This window comes from Muntiacus reevesi, chromosome 11 (assembly GCF_963930625.1).
Source record: "Muntiacus reevesi chromosome 11, mMunRee1.1, whole genome shotgun sequence".
NCBI classification, from domain to species: domain Eukaryota; kingdom Metazoa; phylum Chordata; class Mammalia; order Artiodactyla; family Cervidae; genus Muntiacus; species Muntiacus reevesi.
The window spans coordinates 66,056,041-66,080,828 of record NC_089259.1 but is presented as its reverse complement, the minus strand read 5'-3'; the positions used below and the strand labels follow the sequence as shown (position 1 = coordinate 66,080,828).

At 39.0% G+C, this 24,788-nt stretch overlaps 1 protein-coding gene across 1 annotated transcript in view; it reads right to left on the bottom strand.

Annotated features, from left to right (window-relative positions):
• The window catches only part of LOC136144146 (ATP-binding cassette sub-family C member 4-like), a 158,554-nt gene that overhangs the window by 19,642 nt on the left and 114,124 nt on the right, over positions 1-24,788 (bottom strand). The window contains exons 26-27 of the mRNA XM_065901806.1: positions 18,446-18,601; positions 1,807-1,896 (exon numbers count right to left, since the gene is read on the bottom strand). Coding sequence (XP_065757878.1) covers positions 1,807-1,896; positions 18,446-18,601 — 246 coding nt within the window. The remainder of the gene's footprint in view (positions 1-1,806; positions 1,897-18,445; positions 18,602-24,788) is intronic.

Here is a 24,788-nt window from a genome sequence, read left to right as displayed (position 1 = left end):
CTGGAAGGGTGACACTAAATGACAAACACACCAATTTAAACCAACATGAACAATCAATCTCTCAGACCTGTGTAACAACAACAAAAAATTTTAAAAAATATGCCACACTTCTCTAAAATGAAAAGGTCAATCAAACATTTAGTAGTTATTTAGGTAGTGCTTTCCCTGTGTTTTCCTCTAAGAGTTTCATAGTATCTGGTCTTACATTTAGGTTTTCAATCCACTTTGAGTTTATTTTTGTATACAGTATTAGGGAGTGTTTTAATTTTATTCTTTTACACCTAGCTGTCCAGTTTTCCCACAGAACTTACTGAAGAGACCACTTTTTCTCCATTGTATATTCTCCCCTCCTTCGTCATAGATTAGTGTTCATCTCTGGGTCTCTAGCCAGTTCCATTGATCTATATTTCTGTTTTTGTGCCAGTGCCATGCCATCTTGATTACCCTAGCTCTGTACTGAACTAGCCAAAAAGTTCATTAATTTTTCCATAAAATCTTATTTAACAAACTTTTTGACCAACTCAATAATATATTCTGAAGTCAGGGAACCTAATTTCTCCAGCTTCGTTTTTCTATCTTAAGACTGCTTTGGCTACTTGGGGTCTTTTGTATTTCCATTACAACTGTAAAATTTTTGGCTCTAATTCTATGAAAAATGCCATTGGTAATTGACAGGGATTGTATTGAATCTGTAGATTCTTTGGGTAATATAGTCATTTTCACAATATTGTTTCTTCCAATCCAAGAACATGGTGTATCCCTCCATCTGGTTTGCATCATCTTTGATTTCTTTTGTCAGTATCTTGTAGTTTTATGAGTACAAGTCTTTTGCCTCCTTAGGTAGGTTTATTCCTAGGTATTTTCTTCTTTCTGTTGCAATGGTAAATGAAATTGTTTTCTCAATTTCTCTTTCTGATCTTTCATCGTTAATGTAAAGGAATGCTCATTCTTACTTTTTAAAAACAAAAGACTGAGCTAGGTCCTAGGGGAAATTAGAAATCTCTCTATGGCTTAGAAGTCTGTTTTCCATCAGTAGAACTGATTTGTAAAATGAGTACAAATACACAAAATAGTTTGTATTAAAATATAAACTGACAGCAACTTAATAGTAAAAAAAAAAATGTTTTTTTCATGCAAGGGAAATTCATGGAAATTCAAAGAAGTGGGACAAGGAAAAACATGACACAAATAACAGAAAATTCTCTAGAAATGAACCTACCCATATAAAAACTGAACAGAATTTCCAGGGTTCTGTTATCTGCATAAATGCTACAGCATTAAAATGACATGATTGCCAACAAATAATCATCACTTCCAACTATATAATTTACATTTATAAACACTTTCCTATGAAACTTCTACATTTTATTAATATGATCCTGTTTACATCTTTTAGTTAATAAGGAAAAATTACTATTGTCTCTACTTAGTAGATGTTTCCTAAGACCAGAGGAATAAAATGAATATTAGAGTATAATGGAATAATTAATTCACTAGGTCACTAATAGAATTTGATCCCACAGTTTTAACATCTAATTGAGTACTCTGCTAAGGACAAGATAATGTATCTATTTGTTCAGGGTTCTAGGGAAATAGCTAAAATGAAAACATACCACATTATATTATTGATTTTCATCATCATCAATATACACATTTTTAAGTGCACCCATGTCATCAGTGTTTTCCTAGGAGGTAAACGAAGTCAGTGAAACTGATATACTCCCCTTAATGATCTGCAATGCTGTAAATATAAACACACAGATACTGATGCTAACAAGTTAGTTACAGTTACTATTACTAAATTACCTCTTCTAAGGCACTCCACAGTTCATTATCAGTATGCTCATTAAAGGGATCCAGATTTTTCCTCATTGTTCCAGTGAATAAAACAGGTTCCTAAATACCCAAAATAGTGAATGTTATTACCTAAACCTCTTTTCATTTTATTCCAATATGCACAGAATGTCAAAATTAAAATACAAAAACATCTAAATTCATTAATTATTATTAATAAAGTTGCAAATGTATGTTTACAAAACTATATCTACAATAATTTTCCATTGTACAAAGTGTGCTACAAAATATCTATTGGACTACTGAACAGTAACAGAAGAAAGTATTTAAGAAGTTTTTTCCATTTTAAGGAAAAAACTGAAGACAAAGGAACATCTGGGTTTTTTGTTTTGTTTTGTTTTGTTTTTTAATACCACCCTGGTAATAAATATCTGCTTAAACATGTACACAAACTGAGGAAATAATTACATGAGAAACTTAACATCAAGATCTACATAAACTAACTGTTAATCGTGGTGTGACTGGGAAATACCAACAACATGATTAGTAGAGGTTTGCTCAGTTCAGTTTAGTTCAGTTGCTCAGTCATGTCTGACTCTTTGCGACCCCATGAACCACAGTACGCCAGACCTCCCTGTCCATCACCAACTCCCGTAGTTTACCCAAAATCATGTTCATTGAGTCAGTGATGCCATCCAACCAACTCATCCTCTGTCATCCCCTTCTCTTCCTGCCCTCAATCTTTCTCAGCATCAGGGTCTTTTCAATTGTGCCTCAAAACAAACCATTAAATATTTACACAATAGCACTGAAGAATAAACTAGACTATTTTCTCCATTGGTCAAACTGTCTTTTAGGATCTGAAATCTCTCCACATGTGTGAAATGAATCCCCACATGTGCATGGGGAACGTCAACTCCTGGGATCTGCAGCATGTCTGTCCATGGAGAGATCTCCTCTGATTCTGCATCAGCTGGTCCCACATTCTCTAACCTGTGTGTCAGGATGACCTGCCTCAAAGAACCTCATTATTAACTGCAAGACCAGGAGGACTTGAAACCCACTGTGATCTGTGTCATGATACTTTAATTTAAATAGCTCTTCCTATTCATCTGCTTCGGGGGGAGCCACAAGTAAATTACTCTGGAAATATATGCCTCCTCTTGACTTCAAGAGATAATCCTGTACAAAAGCTCAGGTAGGCTATTTACATTTTCTTCTGGATGGTTCTAGTAAGCCAGGAAATAAGAATATGGGCAGCAGTGTAGAGCCCAACAGGCTCATTTCAGTGAAGGGGACAGAACAAGGGGATGCACATGTGTGGGAACAAGAGGAGACCTGACTCTTCCACAGGTGCCCAGAATTGCTCTGAATCCCCACGTTCAAATCCTTCCTGGCCTTGGGGCTGGACTTTCCTTCTCACTTCACAAAAGCCTGAGAGAAAAGATGAAGACAGACATTTGTTTTCCCTAATCATGAGGATGAATGATACTCAGAAAGTCTTCCAAACCTTCCTTCAATATGGTTTCAGTTTTAAGTCTGGTGAGAGAGAAACGAATACAGAAAACTCACGGTGTGCCACCAAAAAAAGAGATATCCCTGAGTAAATCCACAATTAAAAAGACATTATAGAGGGAGATTTATTCACACAAAGTTGGCTAAGTGGCCAATATGCCTCCAAAACACTGAAAATCACTACAATATTTCACACAATATTTCAGAATAAGTACTGAACTGAAGTAAAAAAAAAACTTGAGACCCAAATTTAAGGTCTCCCTTAAAACTGGAATTTAGGACCAAAGGCTAACAACCATCTAAACAATGGTAAGTATCCCTTGTCAGGGGAATAACCATTATTCTACTTCAGATTTTAATAAAAACTTGTTACACTTTGTAATTTTCAACCCTAAGATTCCCACATGCAGGTGATTTCTCATGCTTCAGCTGTCTACATGAGGTTTACACAAGTGCCAGGAACAGGCGAGGGGAGGCTGGTCCGCAATATTCTTCCTCCTTTCCTTCTCCATCTTCCCTCCATTTTCCAGTTTATTTCAAGTAAACTGGCTGCTCCCTGCATATAATCTCAATCAGTGTTCTTTCTGGGGACATATTTAACTACTTCATATCCTGAGCAAAAAGGACGCACATACTTCAGCTACCTGTTGTGTTTAAGGAAATTATTTAAGAACTTTAATTTTTGCTTATTCCTGAAATTTTGAACAGAAGTTGAGGAGTACCTTCTTAAGAACACAATATTCATCTCTGAACATTCCCCCCATGACTGATGGTCTATGGCCCCACTACCCTGTCTCTGCTCCTACCCAGGCCCTTGTTACCATCACATCTCCCCTAGTTCTGACCTGTTCATGGGGGGTCAGCAGTGACGGGGATGAGTCTGGGAGGAAGAGAGACCACCATGGAAGCTCCCTGCTGCTTCCAGGATCACAGAGACAGGGATCCAGGGAAGATGGTGTGGGTATGGCTCACCTAAGAGTGGCAACTCAAAGAAACAGCATTGGGCTCCCCTTCTGCAGAGTCTGCTCTCAGCTTCCTAAGTTCCCTACACTGGGGTGTTCAGACACAAGCCTCACTGCTTCCTACTCATTTGAGGGGAAGAGGAATGTAAGTTTTTGCACTTAGACAAGTAAATTCAAGTAACTAAACTAACAGATGTTCTCCACTTCTGCAGCTAGCAAGATGCGGTAAAGACGAAGCGCTTTTGGTTCGGGAGGGATAAGATTTTGACAATCTTCTCTTGACACATATCAGCTCATGAAATACAAGTGCATAAACCCATTTCTAAGCTGATATTGTCCAAATGAGGGACAGAGCAATAGGAGTAGTATCTCCTGGCTTTGCTCTATCCTTATTCACTCTTGCTATGGTTTTGGGAGTCCTTTCAAGTGGGATGGTAGGGAAAATGTGGAAAATATCTGATGAATATGACATAGCTGAAGAATTTATGCTTTTTAACTGTGGTGTAGGAGAAGATTCTTGAGAGTCCATTGGACTACAAGGAGATCAAACCAGTCAATCCTAAAGGAAATCAACCCTGAATATTCACTGGAAGGACTGTTGCTGAAGCTGAAGCTTCATTACTTGGCTATCTGATGTGAAAAGCTGACTCATTGGAAAAGACCCTGATGCTGGGAAAGACTGAAGGCAGGAGGAGAAGGGGATGGTTGGATGGCTTTTTGAAAACAATTTAGTTTTCATTATTAAACAATTAATATAAAGAAAGTCACCAAAGACCATGAACACATAAACAGAAATGAAAGAATAAAGTCATTTCAGAAGGTGTTACTGTTTTAGTTAAGTAGAAATAATACCCAAAAGGCCAGTGCCCTGTTTCTTAGGGAAAATTACAGTTCCTGATGACTGAGCATTCCTAAGAATGTGACATGGGCACAAACATTATCTTACTAAGTTACATCTTCACAACAAATCTGTGGGGCAATGATTTCCAGACTGGGTTTAAGAATGAGGATGTTAAAGCTTGGCAGCCAAGTGACATCATCAAAGTCCCACAGTTGATGAGGCAGAGCAGGAATAAACTGTGGTCACATTGACACTTGGTCTACACTCTTAACCATTCTAGCCCTGTCTGCCTCCTGAATGACTTCCTAGGAATCTTTACACATTGCAAGTTTTCTCCAGATTCTTTCTCTTTAATCAAGCAACACTGCACCTTGGAGATAAAGGCATATAAAGTGGAATCTACATGGATACAAAGCTTAGCACTGTTTTGTAAGCATGCTGTCTGGAGTGTGTAGCTAGAACATGCTCAGAGGAAGGATGGAAACCAACAGAATAGAACCAAAACATGCTGATGTCAAGGCATGTTTAGTCTTTGCTCAGATGTGCTTCCAAATATTACTGGCAGAGCCAAGAATCATCTAACATTATTTATTTACAGTTATTTTATGTATACAAGCATATAACTTTTTCTTATTAAGAAGCATTCAAAATAACACAGGGTATGTTTCTAAAGCTTTGCATCCAAGGATATGAAAGGACTTTAGAGACATGCCCTTTATTTCTACTAACTAATCTCACATGGCCATTTCAGAGATGAATACCATTAAAACATAAAACTTGGGAATTTAAGGTCATTTATTTTCTATTGTAACCATAAGTCATAAATCTAATAGCCAGAGGAAATCTTCAAATATGGGGACTCAATGTGCTAAAAAGTTCTTCCCATTTTTCCTGAAAGGGATACCTTTGAAAAAAATTTTTTTCAATTGTGATAAAATACACATAAAATTTGCTACATTAACCATATTAAGTGCACAGTTCAATAGTGTTAAATACATTCACATTGTTGTATAGCCATCACCACCATCCACCCACATATCTTTCATCTTGAAGAACTGAAACTCTGTACCCATTAAACAACAAATCCCCAGGGGGGTGGTCCTAAGATAGTGGAGGAATAGGACAAGGAGACCACTTTCTCCCCCACAAAGTCATTGAAAGACCATTTGAATGCTGAACAAATTCCACAAAACAACTTCTGAACACTGGCAGAGGACACCAGGCACCCAGAAAGGCAGTCCATCATCTTTTAAAGGTGGTAGGACAAAATATAAAAGATAAAAAGAGAGACAAAAGAGCTAGGGATGGACACCCGTCCCAGGGAGGGAGTCATGAAAGACGAGAAGTTTCCAAACACCAGGAAACCCTCTCACTGGCGGGTCTGTGGGGAGTTTTGGAATCTCAGAGTTCAACATAACTGGGAGGAAAAATAATAAAACCCACAGATTACATACCTAACCACAACTCCCAGAGGAGAAGTAGCCTAGATGCTCGCATCTGCCACCAGCAAATGGGGGGGAGGGGGGCGCTGAACAGGGAGGCACAGGCTGCATTGCTTAGGGTAAGGACCAGGCCTGAATGCCCTGAGGGCAATCTGAGGGACCTAATGTGAGATAACTACCCAAACTCTGGGGTAGCCAGAGAGAAAGATTAAGAAAAGAGAGAGATAGATAACTTTCTTGTGAAAAGCTCTAACCTAAGGCATGCTGGGCCTGCTCACAGAACAAAGGACTGAGCAAATACCAGAGGAAAGCTAGCCGGCTGCAGACAGGCCCACCCCTGCCAGGGGTAGGCGGGCAACAGCCAGAGTGGGAAAGGGGCAAACTCAGCCCCAGAGACAGCATCCTCCACCAAACTGTGAGCAAGTCCCCAGTTGCTAACCAAGACTTCCTGGGATCCTGGATGGTTGACAACTGCAAGGAGGGTCATAGCCAGAGATCAGCTCCCCAGAGGAGAAACACAGCACACCTGAGATGGTGCTCTCACTGCACAGCCAGAAAACCTAGTGGCTGGGACCAGGGAGGCGATAAGATGCACCACCTGCCTGGGGAGAGTGCATTCATCAAGTAGCCTGAGCTGCTCAGACGTGGGAAGGGCACAAAACACAGGCCCAACCAAGTCTGTGTCTTTGTGGAATACCTGAGAACCTGAACAGCTTAGACCTGGGAAGTACATGCAGCCCCGCCCACCTCAGTCAGTTCCCCTGCAGAGCAACCTGGAGCCTGAGCAGTGTAGACTGGGGAAGCACATACGCAGTGAGCTGGGGCAAACCCAATGTGGCCCAGGCACTGTGAGCACTTCCCACACCTGCCAGTGATATTTGTTTGCAATGATACTCCCTCCCCACAGCACAATTGAACAAGGGAGCCTAAATAAATGACCACCTTCACCCCCTTGTGTTAGGGCGGAAATTAGACACTGAAGTGACTTGCAAACAGAAGAAGCCAAAATAAACAGAGAGAACTGCTTTGGAAGAGACAGGTACAACAGATTAAAACCCTGTAGTTACCACTGACTACATTGGAAGGGGCCTAGAGACCTTGAGCAGTACAAGCTGGAACAAGGAACTATCTGAAGCTGAACTGACCCCACACTGCCTTCAACAGCTCCAGAGAAATTCCTAGATATATTTTACTATTACAATATTTTAAAAATTTTTTATTTTTAAGTCCTTTATTACTCCTTTAATTTTCATTTTATAACCTACTATTACCTTGCAAAAAAGAAATACCCTATTTGTAAATCAAATTTCATTTATATTTTTTATAATTTTGGGTATTTTGCTTGGTTTTTTAATATTGTATTTTTAAGAGTCTAACCTCTACTTTAGATTTTTAATCTTTGCTTTTTGGTATTTGTTATCAATTTTGTACCTTTAAGAATCCAATCTTATGTACCCATTTTTACTTAGGAGTGTGATTACTGGCTTGATTGCCCTCTCCCCCTTAGTGACTCTCCTTTTTCTCCCCAAGGTCACCTCTATCTCCTCCCTCCCCCTTCTCTTCTCTACCCAACTCTGTGAATCTCTGTGGGTATTCCAGGTTGTGGAGAGCACAAGGGATTTGATTACTGGCTAGATTGCTCTCTCCACTTTTGATTCCCCCTCTTCTCCTCCTGGCCACCTCTATCTCCCTCTTCCCACTTCTCTTCTCCATGTAAATCTGCAAACCTCCCTGGGTGTCCCTCACTGTGGAGAATATTTCTCCATTAACCTAAATGTTTTATCATTGGTGCTGTATGGATGGAGAAGTCTTGAGGTTACTGTAAGAATAAGACTGAAAACCAGAGGCAAGAGGCTTAAATCTAAAACCTGAGAAAACCAGAAAACTCCTGACTCCAGGGAACATTAATCTATAAGAGCTCATCCAAAAGCCTCCATACCTACACTGAAACCAAGCTCCACCCAAGAGCCAACAAGTTCCAGAGCAAGACAGTTCAGTTCAGTCGCTCAGTCATGTCCAACTCTTTGCGACCCCATGAATCACAGCATGCCAGGACTCCCTGTCCATCACAAACTCCCGGAGTTTACTCAAACTCATGCCCATCGAGTCAGTGATGCCATCCAGCCATCTCATCCTCTGTTGTCCCCTTCTCCTCCTGCCCCCAATCCCTCCCAGCATCAGGGTCTTTTCCAATGAGTCAACTCTTCGCATAAGGTGGCCAAAGTATTGGAGTTTCAGCTTCAGTATCAGTCCTTCCAAAGAACACCTAGGACTTGTCTCCTTTAGGATGGACTGGTTGGATCTCCTTGCAGTCCAAGAGACTCGCAAGAGTCTTCTCCAACACCATAGTACAAAAACATCAATTTTTCAGCGCTCGGCTTTCTTCACAAACTAACTCGCACATCCATACATGACCACTGGAAAAACCATAGCCTTGACCAGATGGACCTTTGTTGGCAAAGTAATATCTCTGCTTTTTAATATGCTATCTAGGTTGATCATCACTTTCCTTCCAAGGAGTAAGCATCTTTTAATTTCATGGCTGCAGTCACTATCTACAGTGATTTTGGAACCCCAAAAAATAAAGTCTGACACTGTTTCCACTGTCTCCCCATCTTTTTCCTATGAGGTGATGGGACCAGATGCCATGATCTTAGTTTTCTGAATGTTAAGCTTTAAGGCAACTTTTTCACTCTCCTCTTTCACTTTCATCAAGAGCAAGATATACCACACTAATTCCCCAGCAATGCAGGAACATAATCCTGGGCTTCAATATACAGGCTGCCCAAAGTCACATCAAACCCACAGACACCTCAAAACTCACTACTGGACACTTCATTACACTCCAGAGAGAGGAGATCCCGCTCTACCCACCAGAACACCAAAACAAGCTTCCCTAACCAGGAAACCTTGACAAGCCAGTTGTCCAACTCCACCCACAAGGAGGAACCTCCATAATAAAGAGAAGCCACAAACTGCCAGAATACAGAAAGGCCGCCTCAAACACAGTGATCTAAACAAGATGAAAAGACAGAGAAATATTCAGCAGGTAAAGGAACATGATAAATGCCCACCAAACCAAACAAAAAAGTAGGAGATAGGGAGCCTACCTGAAAAAGAATTCAAAATAATGATAGTAAAAATGATCCAAAATCTTGAAAACAAAATGGAGTTACAGATAAATAGTCTGGAGACAAGGATTGAGAACATTCAATAAATGTTTAACAAGGACCTAGAAGAAATAAAAAACAATCAATTAATATGAATAATACAATAACTGAGATCAAAAACACTCTGGAGGGAACCAACAGTAGAATAACTGAGACAGAAGACAGAATAAGTGAGGTGGAAGACAGAATGGTAGAAATAAAGCAGAGAGGAAAAAAAGAAAAAAGAATTGAAAGAAATGACAACAACCTCAGAGACCTCTGGGACATGTCATTTGCCCAAACAGTCAAATCATAGGAGTCCCAGAAGAAGAAGACAAAAAGAAAGGCAATGAAAAAATACTTGAGGAGATAATAGTTGAAAACTACCCTAAAACGGGAAGGAAATAGCCACCCAAGTCCAAGAAACCAAAAGAGTCCCAAACAGGATAAACCCAAGGTGAAACACCCCAAGACACATATTAATCAAATTAACAAAGACCAAACACAAAGAACAAATATTAAAAGCAGCAAGGGAAAAACAACAAATAACACACAAGGGGATTCCTATAAGGATAGCAGCTCATCTATCAATAGAAACTCTTCAGGCAAGAAGGGAATGGCAGGACATACTTAAAGTGATGAAAGAGAAAAACCTACAACCCAGATTAATATACTCAGCAAGGATCTCATTCAAATATGAAGGGGAAATCAAAAGCTTTACAGACAAGTAAAAGCTGAGAGAATTCAACACCACCAAACCAGCTCTCCAACAAATGCTAAAGGAGCCTCCCTAGACAGGAAACACGGAAAACGTGTATAACCTTGAACTCAAAACAAAGTAAATGGCAATGAGATCATACTTATCAATAATTACCTTAAATGTAAATGGGTCGAATGCCCCAACCAAAAGACAATGACTAACTGAATGGATACAAAAACAAGACCCCTATATATGCTGTCTACCAGAGACCACCTCAAAACAAGGGGCACATACAGACTGAAAGTGAAGGGCTGGAAAAAGATATTTCATGCAAATGGAGACCAAAAGAAAGCAGGAGTACCAATACTCCTATCAGATAAAGTAGACTTTGAAATAAAGGCTTTGAAAAAAGACAAAGAAGGACACTACATAATGATCAAAGGATCAACCCAAGAAGAAGATATAGCAATTACAAATATATATGCACTCAACATAGGAGCACCACAATATGCAAGGCAAATGCTAACTAGTATGAAAGGGGAAATTAACAGTAACACAATAATAGTGGGAGACTTTAATACCCCACACCCACCTATGGATAGATCAACTAAACAGAAAATTAACAAGGAAACACAAACTTTAAAGGATACAATGGACCAGTTAGACCTAATTGATATCTGTAGGACATCTCACCACAAAACAATCAATTTCACCTTTTTCTCAAGTGCACACAGAACCTTCTCCAGGATAGACCATATCCTGGGCCATAAATCTAGCCTTGGTAAATTAAAAAAAATTGAAATCATTTCAAGCATCTTTTCTGATCACTTGCAGTAAGATTAGATGTCAACTACAGGACAAATCTATTAAAAATAAAAACATACAGAGTCTAAACAACACTCTACTGAATAACCAACAAATCAGAGAAGAAATCAAAAAAGAAATCAAAATATGCATAGAAATGAATGAAAACGTAAACAAGACAACCCAAAACCTACGGGATTCAGTTAAAGCAGTGCTAAGTGGAAGGTTCATAGCAACACAAGCTTACCTCAAGAACAAGGGAAATATCAAATAAATAACTCAACTCCACAGCCGAAAGCAACTAGAAAAAGAAGAATTTAAGAACCCTGGGGTTAGTAGAAGGAAAGAAATCACAAAAATTAGGGCAGAAATAAATGAAAAATAAACAAAAGAGACTAGAGCAAAAATCAACAAAATTAAAAGCTGGTTCTTTGAGAAGATAAATAAAATAGACAAACCATTACCCAGGCTCATTAAGAACAAAAGGGAGAAGAATCAAATCAACAAAATGAAAAATGAGAAATCACAACGGACAAAACAGAAATACAAAGGATCATAAGAGACTACTATCAGCAACTATATGCCAATAAAATGGAACTTGGAAGAAATGGACAAATTCTTAGAAAACTATAACTCTTCAAAACTGAACCAGGAAGAAATAGAAAATCTTAACAGACCCATCACATGAATGGAAATTGAAACTGTAATCAGAAATCTTCCAGCAAACAAAAGCCCAGGACCAGACAGCTTCACAGCTGAGTTCTACCAAAAATTTAGAGAAGAGCTAGCACCTATTCTACTCAAACTCTTCCAGAAAATTGCAGAGGAAGGTAAACTTCCAAACTTATTCTATGAGGCCACCATCACCCTAATGCCAAAATCAGACAAAGATGCCACACACACAAAAAAGAAAGAAAACTACAGGCCAAAGGAAAGAAAACTACAGGCCAATATCACTGATGAACATAGATGCAAAACTCCTTAACAAAATTCTAGCAAACAGAATCCAACAACATATTTAAAAGATCATACATCATGACCAAGTGGTCTTTATCCCAAGGATGCAAGGATTCTTTAATATTCACAAATCAATCAATGTGATACACCACATTAACAAATTGAAAGATAAAAAGCATATTATTATCTCAATAGATGCTGAGAAAGCCTTTGACAAAATTCAAGATCCACTTATGATAAAAAAAAAAAACCCTCCAGAAAGCAGGAATAAAAGAAACAGATGTCAACATAATAAAAGCCATATATGATAAACCCACAGCAAACATTATCTTCAATGGTGAAAAATTGAAACCATTTCCCCTAAAGTCAGGAACAAGGCAAGGTTGCCCACTCTGATCATGACTATTCAATATAGTTTTGGAAGTTCTAACCACAGAAATCAGAGAAGAAAAAGAAATAAAAGGAATCCAGATCGGAAAAGAAGAAGGAAAACCCTCACTGTTTGTAGATGACATGATCTTCTACATAGAAAACCCTAAAGAGCCCACCAGAAAATTACTAGAGCTGTGGTGTTGGACAAGACTCTTTAGAGTCCCTTGGACTGCAAGGAGATCCAAACAGTCCATCCTAAAGGAGATCAGTCCTGGGTGTTCATTGGAATGACTGATGTTGAAGCTGAAACTCCAATACTACTGCCACCTGATGTGAAGAGCTGACTCATTTGAAAATACCCTGATGCTGGGAAAGATTGAGGGCAGGAGGAGAAGGGGACAACAGAGGATGAGATGGTTGGATGGCATCACCGACTTGATGGACATGGATTTGGGTGGACTCTGGGAGTTGGTGATGGACAGGGAGGCCTGTTGTGCTGCAGTTCATGGAGTCGCAAAGAGTTAGACACTACTGAGTGACTGAACTGAATCAATGAATACAGTAAAGTTGCAGGATATAAAATTAGCATACAGAAATCCCTAGCATTCCTACACACTAACTATCAGAAAACAGAAGGAGAAATTAAGGAAACAATTCCATTCACCATTGCAAAGAATAGAATAAAATGCTTAGGAATAAATCTACCTAAAGAAACAAAAGATCTATATATAGAATACTATAAAACACTGATGAAAGAAATCAAAGAGGACAAATAGATGGAGAAATATACTGTGTTCATGGATTGGAAGAATCAATATTGTGAAAATGAGTATACTACCCAAAGCAATCTATAGATTCAATGCAATCCCTATCAAGTTACCACCGGTATTTTTCAGAGAACTAGAACAAATAATTTCACAATTTGTATGGAAATGCAAAAAACCTCGAATAGCCAAAGCAATCTTGTGAAAGAAGAATGGAACTGGTGGAATCAATCTGCCTGACTTCAGGCTCTACTACAAAGCCACAGTCATCAAGACAGTATGGTACTGGCACAAAGACAGCAATATAGATCAATGGAACAAAATAGAAATCCCAGAGATAAATCCACTCACCTATGGACACCTTATCTTTGACAAAGGAGGCAAGACTATACAATGGAGAAAAGGAAATCTCTTTAACAAGTGATGCTGGGAAATCGGGTCAACCACTTGTCAAAGAATGAAACTAGAACACTTTCTAACACCATATACAAAAATAAACTCAAAAGGAATGAAAGATCGAAATGTAAGACTCCTAGAGGAAAACATAGGCAAAACACTCTCTGACATAAACCACAGCAGGATTTTCTATTACCCACCTCCCAGAGTAATGAAAACAAAAGCAAAAATTAAAAACTGGGACCTAATTAAACCTAAATGCTTTTGAACAATGAAGGAAACTATAAGCAAGGTGAAAAGACAGCCTTCAGAATGGGAGAAAATAATAGAAAATGAAGCAACTGAAAAAGAATTAATCTCAAAAATATACAAGGAACTCCTGCAGCTCATTTCCAGAAAAATAAGTGACCCAATCAAAAAATAAGCCAAAGAGCTAAACAGACATTTCTCCAAAGAAGAGATACCGATGGCTAACAAACATGTGAGAAGATGCTCAACATCACTCATTATCAGAGAAATGCAAATCAAAACCACAATGAAGTACCATCTTATGTCAGTCAGAATGGCTGCTATCAAAAAAATCTATAAACAATAAATGCTGGAGTGGGTGCAGAAAAAAAGGAACCCTCTTACACTGTTGGCGGGAATGCAAACTAGTACAGCCACTATGGAGAACAGTGTGGAGATTCCTTAAAAAACTGAAAAGAGAACTGCCATATGACCCAGCAATTCCACTGCTGGGCATACACACTGAGGAAATCAGAATTGAAAGAGACGCGTCTACCCCAATGTTCATCGCAGCATTGTTTACAGTAGTCAGGACATGGAAGCAACCTATATGTCCATTGGCAGACGACTGGATAAGAAAGCTGTGGTACATATACACAGTGGAATATTACTCAGCTATTAAAATGAATGCATTTGAATCAGTTTAAATGAGGTGGATGAAATTGGAGTGTAATATACAGAGTGAAGTAAGTCAGAAAGAAAAGCACCAATACACTATATTAATGCATATATATGGAATTTAGAAAGATGGTAACAATGACCCTATATGTGAGACAGCAAAAGAAACACAGATGTAAAAATCAGACTTTTGGACTCTGTGAGAGAAGGCGAGGTTAGGATGATTTAAGAGAATAACTGAAACATGTATATTATCATATGTGAAACAGATTGCCAGTCCAGGTTTGATTGCCAGTCCAGGGTGCTCAGGGCTGGTACACTGGGATGACTATGAGGGATGGGATGGGGAGGGAGGTGGAGGGAGGGTCAGGATGGGGAACTCATGTACAACCATGGCTAATTCATGTGAATGTATGGCAAAAAATACCACAATATTATAAATAATTAGCCTCCAATTAAAATAAATTAAAAAAAAAAAAAAAGAAAACTGTGGTACATGTACACAATGGAATATTACTGAGCCATTAAAAGGAATGCATTTGAATCAGTTCTATTGAGATGGATAAAACTGGAGCCTATTATACAGAGTGAAGTAAGTCAGAAAGAAAAACACCAATACAGTATACTAATGCATATATATGGAATTTAGAAAGATGGTAATGATGACCGTATATGCAAGACTGCAAAAGAGACACAGATGTATAGAACAGTCTTTGGACTCTGTGGGAGAAGGCAAGGTTGGGATGATTTGAGAGAAGAGCATTGAAACATGTATATTATCATATGTGAAATAGATCGCCAGTCCAGGTTTGAAGCATGAGACAGAGTGCTCAGGGCTGGTGCACTGGGATGACCCTGAGGGCTGGGGTGGGGAGGGAGGTGGGAGGGGTGTTCAGGATGGGGAACACGTGTACACCCATGGCTGATTCATGTCAATGTATGGCAAAAACCACAACAATATTGTAAAGCAATTAGCCTCCAATTAAAATAAATAAATAAATAAATTTTTAAAAAATCCTCTCTCCTGGTCACTCCTGGCACCTACCATACTATGTCCTGTATCCATGAATTTCCCTACTCTAGGTAACTTCTATTAGTAGAATCATATAGTATTTGATCTTTGTAAATTACTTATTTCACCTAGCTTAATTTTCTCAAGATTCATCTGTGCTTTAGCATGTGTCAGAATTTTCTTCTTTTTTAAGGCTGAGTAATATAGAACTGGACATGGAACAGCAGACTGGTTCCAAATCTGGAAAGGATTACATCAAGGCTGTATATTGTCACCATGCTTATTTAACTTATATGCAGAGTACATCATGAGAAATGCTGGACTGGAAGAAGCACAAACTAGAATCAAGATTGCCAGGAGAAATATCAATAACCTCAGATATGCAGACGACACCACCTTTATGGCAGAAAGTGAAGAGGAACTAAAAAGTCTCTTGATGAAAGTGAAAAAGGAGAATAAAGAAGTTGGCTTAAAACTTAATATTCGGAAAACTAAGATCACGGCGTCTGGTCCCATCACTTCATGGGAAATAGATGGGGAGACAGTGGAAAAAGTGTCAGACTTAAATTTTGGGGGCTTGCAAATCACTGCAGATGGTGATTGCAGACATGAAATTAAAAGACGCTCATCCTTGGAAGGAAAGTGATGACCAACCTAGACAGCATATTAAAAAGCAGAGACATTACTTTGCCAACAAAGGTCCATCTGGTCAAGGCTATGGTTTTTCCAGTGGTCATGTATGGATGTGAGAGTTGGACTATAAATAAAGCTGAGCACCGAAAAATTGATGCTTTTGAACTATGGTGTTGGAGAAGACTCTTGATAGTCCCTTGGACTGCAAGGAGATCCAACCAGTTCATCCTAAAGGAGACAAGTCCTGGGTGTTCATTGGAAGGACTGATGCTGAAACTGAAACTCTAGTACTTTGACCACCTCATACAAAGAGTTGACTCATTGGAAAAAGCCCTGATGCTGGGAGGGATTGGGGGCAGGACGAGAAGAGGACGACAGAGGATGAGACGGTTGGATGGCATCACCAACTCGATAGACATGGGTTTGAGTAAACTCCGGGAGTTGGTGATGGACAGGAAGGCCTGGCGTGCTGCGATTCATGGGGTTGCAAAGTCAGACACGACTGAGTGACTGGACTGAACTGAATATTCTACTGTATGTATACACATCACATTTTGCTTGTTGATTCATCTGTCAATGGACCCTTTGGGTGCCTCCACCTTTTGGCTGTTGAGAATAATGCTGCTATAACATGCATGTTTCAGTATCTCTTCAAGACATTTCTTTTGATTCTTTTGGGTTTATACTCAAAAGTAGAATTTCTAAGTCAGATGATAATTTTATCTTAACTTTTCAGAGCAACCAACAAGTTGATTTCCATAGTAGCTGCACTATTTTACATTCCTATCAGCAATGAACAAGGATTCCAATTTCTCTACATCCTTGCCAACACTTATCATTTTCTTTTTTCTCTCTCTTTTCTTTGATAGCAGACATCTTAAGGGGTGTGAGGTGGCATTTTAATAGAGTCTGAAAAGAAGATCTTGGTTTTAAAAGTACTTAGAGTAATTCCAGCTATTTTAGAGGTCACGGGTAGGTGGCAACAGCTGTACCCAAGCCCACATTCACCTTCCTTTTGGTGCCCATGTTGTACATGTTTCCTGATAAACAGGTATTTCAGGAAACATTACACCCACATTCCAGGAAGCACATTTGCCTGGCTTGTTCTGTCTCATCTCCTCTCTGTTTCTCATCTCAAGAAGGTATTTTCCTGAGCTTCCTTTGATGGGCAGATGATTACTAAGTATATAAATGAAAATTCAAAATTATTTTTAAAATCAGCAAATCTGTCAAAGCAGAGGGGAGGATAATAGATGAGGACACAGGGACTTTGTTACCCTTGGCTATATACCTGGAGAATAGTAAATTATCAGTAAATGTCACAGAATTATGTTGAGTGAATGAACCACAAGGAATGACAGGAGTGCCTTCCTCTGCATATAATCCAGTCTCCAAACTGTCTCTGAAAGTTTTACTACTTTACAAAGAAGAAGAAAAGACAACAGAATCAGAGCCCAGGAAGAGATGGCCAACTCAACTCTCCACCGTCACAGTAGGCATATATGGGTCTACATGAAGCACTTCACACTCATTGACCTATTCTGTCCTCACAACAGATTGAGGGGGTGATCCTGTTATCTGCCTTGTAAGACAGAAACCCAAGGTACATAGAGACAGAATTCTGAGTCCCCTGCTCTTCCTTATTATTCTGTATTGCCTCCCTGGTGAAAATTATTCATTAATGGCTAAATTGTCAAAGTCTCCCCAAAGCATCTATATATCCTATGATTCACAAAGCCCCACAGTTTCACAGAAAGTTCTCCAAGGAGATAATCACTTTAAAAAGATGTCCTCATTTCCCACAGCAAAATTACGTCTCTAAGACACTTATTAATAAAAATCATGTTTTCCTATAGGAAACTCTCCAGCACTAAGCAAACCATTTATCCTTCTATTCTTAGAATAATGTGATTATCAGTGGATATAGTTGTGGAAACTAAGGAAGTTTGAGTCCAGAAATCTATCTCAGTAAGTTATTAAATCACATGCACACAAAACTAACAAATGAACAAAAAACAAACAAAACCTGGTATCTGATGAAAGTGTCTGTTGAAAATACCTGCTGCTACATATATGCTCTATTTGGGAAAAAAAGGATCAACTCATTCGCTTAACTTGAAAAGACCAATCAAATTAAAAGCACTTAAACTTTAGACGCATTATAAAAAGAACATGTGACAGTGTTCTGCTATGCATACCTGAAGTGCAACTGACATTTTCTTCCTCAAATCGTGAAGTCCAATACTGGTTGTCAAGATATCATCAATGTAAGTGTCACCTTCAGGTTCTGATAATCTAAAAAGGGCAGCAGTGAGGGAACTTTTTCCAGCTCCTGTTCTTCCCACGATGCCACACTGTAAAGAGACCCAGGGGGATGAAGAATTAACAGGATGCACAAAACCCAGGAGAACCCTGATTGTCGAAGATGAATCTTAAAAGTTCTATTATATGTAAAGAATAGTCTATACGTTTCTTAGGCAAGGCCCTGCTGACATTTTGAACCAGACAATTCATTGTTGAGGGTCAGAAACCTGTCCTGTATATTGTAGGACGATTAACAGTAGCCATGAACCCACTAGATACCATATGCAATTCCCAAAACTGTGGCAACCAAAAATGACAGAAATTCACAAATGTCCCTGATTGAGACCACCATCATCCCAAGAATACACAATATAAACTATAGTGACTTTCATGCCTTCTAAAAATGTCAGATAATTTTATTCAGATGTCCCTGATTAAATGCTTAATATGCAGAAAATTGTTTGTTTTCTATAATTATCACATAATATTCATTATGTGGTATGTTAAAGGGGGAGACATAAAGGTATATATATGTGTGTGTGTATATGTATGTAACTAACATTTGTAAGTAAAGGAAGATGACTTAAAAAAAATAACCTGACTGCAGTGAAAAACCAGTAGTCTCCTAAGTGGTTCATAAGAAGTCAGCTTTTAAATTAATTTTATTCCTACTCCTTGTGTAATTTGACCTTGAAAATTACATGGGTAATTTTATAGAGATATCAACAAGTCAAGTCAGAAGTATTATATACAAACAAGTACTCACTTTCTCAGGGATATGTTATTTATCTAAGAGGAATTATTATTTGATAGAAAAATGAAATAACTTCTTGATATTAAATATCTTAATTACATTTTATCTTGAAAGGAAACATCTTCAAATATAAAATGCAGGTCTCAGTCTTGAAATACAGAGGCCAGTAGACAAAATGTACATAATGAGACCAACAACAACACAAACAACGTTTACTGTTTACATGGGACCTTTCATCAGAGCAGTTCAAAAGGCGTTTTATTAATACATTAATATTTACAATTGAACCTTTGAAAAACATATGTCAAGTGTCAGTCTATTTATTAAAAGCAAAGCAGAGAGAAATTAAGTGCACTAGCAGTAAGATTAAAGAATCAATACAATGTAAGTAAAATGCTGGTGGTTGGTGGTTTAGTCGCTAAGTTGTGTCCGACTCTTGCAACTCATGGACTGTAGCCTGCCAGACTCCTCTGTCCATGGGATTCTCCAGGCAAGAATACTGGAGTGGGTTACCATTTTCCTTTCCTGGGTAAAATGCTGGTGGGGACTAAAACCACATTCAAATATATATGCAGAAACTGGCCTTTTTTACCAATGAATTTTAAAGTGAAATAAAGCATTAGACGATCAGTCATGTCCAACTCTTTGCAACCCCATGGACTGTAGACTGCCAGGCTCCTCTGTCTATGGAATTCTCCAGGCAAGAAAGCTAGAGCGGGTTGCCATTTCCTACTCCAGGAGATCTTCCTGACCCAGGGAAGGAACCTGAGTCTCCCGCTTTGCAGGCAGATTCTCTACCATCTGAGCCATCCAGGAAGCCCAACTGCAAATTCTCTAAAGGAAGTTTTCCGAGAAATGATTTCATCTCTATGTAAACTCTGGAATTGATGAGAGTGTAATATAAGCTTGGATCATTTATAAATCAGTAAAGTTTTAAAGCATCTGGCTTCATAAAAGAATAACTAAATCTTTCTGAGCAATATAATCAGAATGCTTAGAACCTTTCATGTCTTCTGATTTGAAAAACTCTGAAGTTTCACATCTTAGTCTGTCAAATCAATCATGGCATTTCAAAAAAGAATTTATCTTTATAGAGATTAAGCAAGAAAAGTGGGTTCAGCTAGTTTTATTATCTTATAAAGATAATACAATGACTATAAGGCATTTTGTTTTGTTTAGTAGTGTCCGACTCTTTGCGAACCCATGGACTGCAGCATTCCAGGTTTCCCTGTTGTTCTCTGTCTCCTGGAGTTTGCTCAAACTCATGTCCATTTAATCAGTGATGCCACCCAACCATCTCATTCTCTGTCATCCCCTTCTCCTGCTTTCAGTCTTTCCCAGCATCAGGGTCTTTTCCAATGAGTTGGCTCTTCTTGTCAGATGGCCAAAGTATTGGAGTTTCAGCATCAGTTCTTCCAGTGAATATTCAGGACTGATTTCCTTTAGGATAGGCTGGTTTGATCTCCTTGCTGTTCAAGGGACTTTCAAGAGTCTTCTCCAGCACCCTAGTTCAAAAGTATGAATTCTTCAGTGCCAAGCCTTCTTTATGACACAACCCTTACATCCGTAATTGACTACTGGAAAAACCATACTTTGACTATATGCACCTTTGTTGGAAAAGCAATGTCTCTGCTTTTTATTATGCTGTCTAGGTTTGTCATAGCTTTTCTTCCAAGGCACAAGCGTCTTCTAATTTCATGGCTGTAGTCACCATCCACAGTGACTTTCGGAGCCTAAGAAAATAAAGGCTATCACTGTTTCCATTGTTTCCCCATCTATTTGACATGAAATGATGGAGACAGATGCTGTGATTTTAGATTTTTACATGGTGAGGTTTAAACCAGCTTTTTCACTCTCCTCTTTTATCTTCATCAACAGGCTCTTTAGTTCCTCTTTGCTTTCTGCCATTCAGGTGGTATCATCTGCTAATCTGAGGTTACTGATATTTCCCCTGGCATGTGGATTCCAGCTTGTGCTTCATCCAGCCCAGCATTTTGCATGCTGTACTCTTCATGTAATTTGAATAAGCAGGGTAACAATATACAGCACTGAGGTACTCCTTTCCCAATTTTGAACCAGTCCATTGCTCCATGTCCAGTTCTAACTGTTGATCTGCATACAGGCTTCTCAGGACATTCTGTATGTCATGTTAAACCCTAATTCATATAATGTATGAATTATATGCCATTCTCTGCATACAGGCAGGTCATAATATGTATATATGTCATGGCTCATTCGTTTTGTGTACAGGCAGGCCTCAAAGATATTTTGCAGTTGGCTCCAGACCACCTTAAGACATGAATATCAAAATTAAGCAATGTTTTGTTTCTATGTGTAAATAAAAGCTACATTTATACTATATTGTACTCTAATGATGTACAATAGCATTATATAGAAAAAATGTACATACCTTAATTTCCAATACTTTATTGTTAAAAGAATGCTAACAATCTAAGCATTTATAGGGTAGTAACATTAAAAACCGGCGAAGGCAATGGCAACCCACTCCAGTACTCTCGCCTGGAGAATCCCATGGATGGAAGAGCTTGGAAGGCTGCAGTCCATGGGGTCGCTGAGAGTCAGACAAAACTGAGCGACTTCACTTTCACTTTTCACTTTCATGCACTGAAGAAGGAAATGGCAACCCACTCCACTGTTCTTGCCTGGAGAATCCCAGGGATGGGGGAGTCTGATGGGGTGGTGTCTATGGGGTCTCACAGAGTCGAACACAACTGATGTGACTTAGCAGCAGCAGTAGCAATATTAAAAACCACTGTTCAAAGATCAGGATAATAAATATAATAATAATGGAAGGTTTGAAATACTGCAAGAATTATCAAAATGTGACAGAGATGTGAAGTAACCAAATGCTATAGGAAAATGGTGCCAAGGTACTTGCCTGACACAGCGTTGCCATAAATGTCCATTTCTTTTTAAGGCAATATCTGTGAACCCAGACATCCTGGATATGAAGTCAAATGGGCCTTAGGGAGCATCACTACAAACAAAGCTAGTGGAGGTGATGGAATGCCAGTTGAGCTATTTCAAATCCTAAAAGATGATGCTGTGAAAGTGCTGCACTCAATATGCCAGCAAATTTGGAAAACTCAGTAGCGGTCACAGGAATAGAAAAGGTCAGTTTTCATTCCAAACCCTAAGAAAGGCAGTGTCAAAGAATGCACAAACTGAACAATTGCACTCATCTCACACACTAGTAAAGTGATGCTCAAAATTCTCCAAGCCAGGTTTCAGCAATATGTGAACCGTGAACTTTCAGATGTTCAAGCTGGTTTTAGAAAAGGCAGAGGAACCAGAGATTAAATTGCCAACATCCGATGGATCATCAAAAAAGTAAAAGAGTTCCAGAAAAACATATATTTCTGCTTTATTGACTATGCCAAAGCCTTTGACTGTTCACAATAAACTGTGGAAAATTCTGAAAGAGTTGGGAATACCAGACGACCTGACCTGCCTCTTGAGAAACCTGTATGCAGGAAGCAATAGCTAGAACTGGACATGGAACAGCAGACTGGCTCCAAATAGGAAAAGGAGCATGTCAAGGCTGTATGTTGTCACCCTGTTTACTTAACTTATATGCAGAGTACATCATGAGAAATACTGGACTGGATGAAGCACAAGCTGGAATCAAGATTGCTGGGAAAAATATCAATAACCTCAGACATGCAGATGACACCACCCTTATGGCAGAAAGTGAAGAAGAACTAAAGAACCTCTTGATGAAAGTGAGGAGGAGAGTGAAAAAGGTGGCTTAAAGCTCAACATTCAGAAAACCAAGATCATGGCATCTAGTCCCATCACTTCCTGGCAAATAGAAGGAGAAACAGTGGAAACGGTGGCTGACTTTATTTTCCTGGGCTCCAAAATCACTGCAGATGGTGACTATAGCCATGAAATTAAAAGACGCTTACTCCTTGGAAGGAAAGTGATGACCAACCTAGACAGCATATTAAAAAGCAGAGACATTACTTTGTCAACAAAGGTCCGTCTAGCCAAGGCTATGGTTTTTTCAGTGGTCATGTGTGGATCTGAGAGTTGGACTATAAAGAAAGCTGAGTGCCAAAGAATTGATGCTTTTGAACTGTAGTGTTGGAGAAGACTCTTGAGAGTCCCTTGGACTGCAAGGAGATCCAACCAGTCCATCCTAAAGGAGATCAACCCTGAGTGTTCATTAGAGGACTGATATTGAAGCTGAAAGCCCAATATTTTGGTCACCTGATGCGAAGAGCTGACTCATTTGAAAAGACCCTGATGTTGGGAAAGATTGAAGGCAGGAGGAGAAGGGAATGACAGAGGATGAGATGGTGGGATGGCATCACCAACTCAATGGACATGGGCTCGGGTAAACTCTGGAAGTTGGTGATGGACAGGAATGCCTGGCATGCTGTGGTTTATGGGGTCACAAAGAGTCAGACATGATTCTTTCACTTTCATCAAGAGGCTCTTTAGTTCCTCTTTGTTTTCTGCCATTTGGGTGGTATCATCTGCTTATCTGAGGTTACTGATATTTCTCCTGGCAGTCTTGATTCCAGCTTGTGCTTCATCCTGCCCAGCATTTTGCATGCTGTTCTCTGTATGTAAGTTAAATAAGCAGGGTAAAGATATACAGCCTTGAGGTACTCCCTTCCCTGTTTTGAACCAGTCCATTGCTCCATGTCCGGTTCTGACTGTTGCTTCTTGATCTGCACACAGGCTTCTCAGGACATTTTGTACCTTATGCTAAACCCTAATTCATATAATATAGATTGGCCATTCTCTGCATATAGGCAGGTCATAGTGTGGATATATGTGGCTCATGTGTTCTGTGTACAGGCAGGCCTCAGAGAGATTTTGCAGTTGGTTCCAGACCACCTCAACACATGAATATAAAAATAAAGCAAGTTATATCAATGCTTTGTTTCTCTGTGCAAATAAAAGTTACATTTATACTATATTGTAGTCTAATGATGTACAATAGCTTTATGTATAAAAAATGTACATACCTTAATTTCCAATACTTTATTGTTAAAAGAATGCCAGCCATCTAAGCATTGATAGGGTAGTAACATTAAAAACCACAGATCACAGATCAGGATAATAAATACAATAATAATGAAATGGCTTGAAATATTGCAAGAATTATCAAAATGTGACAGAGACATGAAGTGACCAAATGCTATAGGAAAAATGGTGCCAGTGTACTTGCCTGACAGAGTGTCGTCATAAATGTCCTTTTTTTTTTTTTAAGCATTATCTCTGAAGCACAGTAATACAGGTGGGCCTGTACTTCTGAGTGTTCTTACACATAAATCAAGACACATCAGGACACAGGTGAGAACTAATCAGTGAGAATGTGTGTATGTTCCCATGTTATCAACTCCACTGAAACTGATCCATCTGTGCAAATGGGAACATCTGTAAACTTTGGGTAAATGGACTGAGATATGTAGGGGCACCAAGGACTGACTGCTCATGACCACAGGACT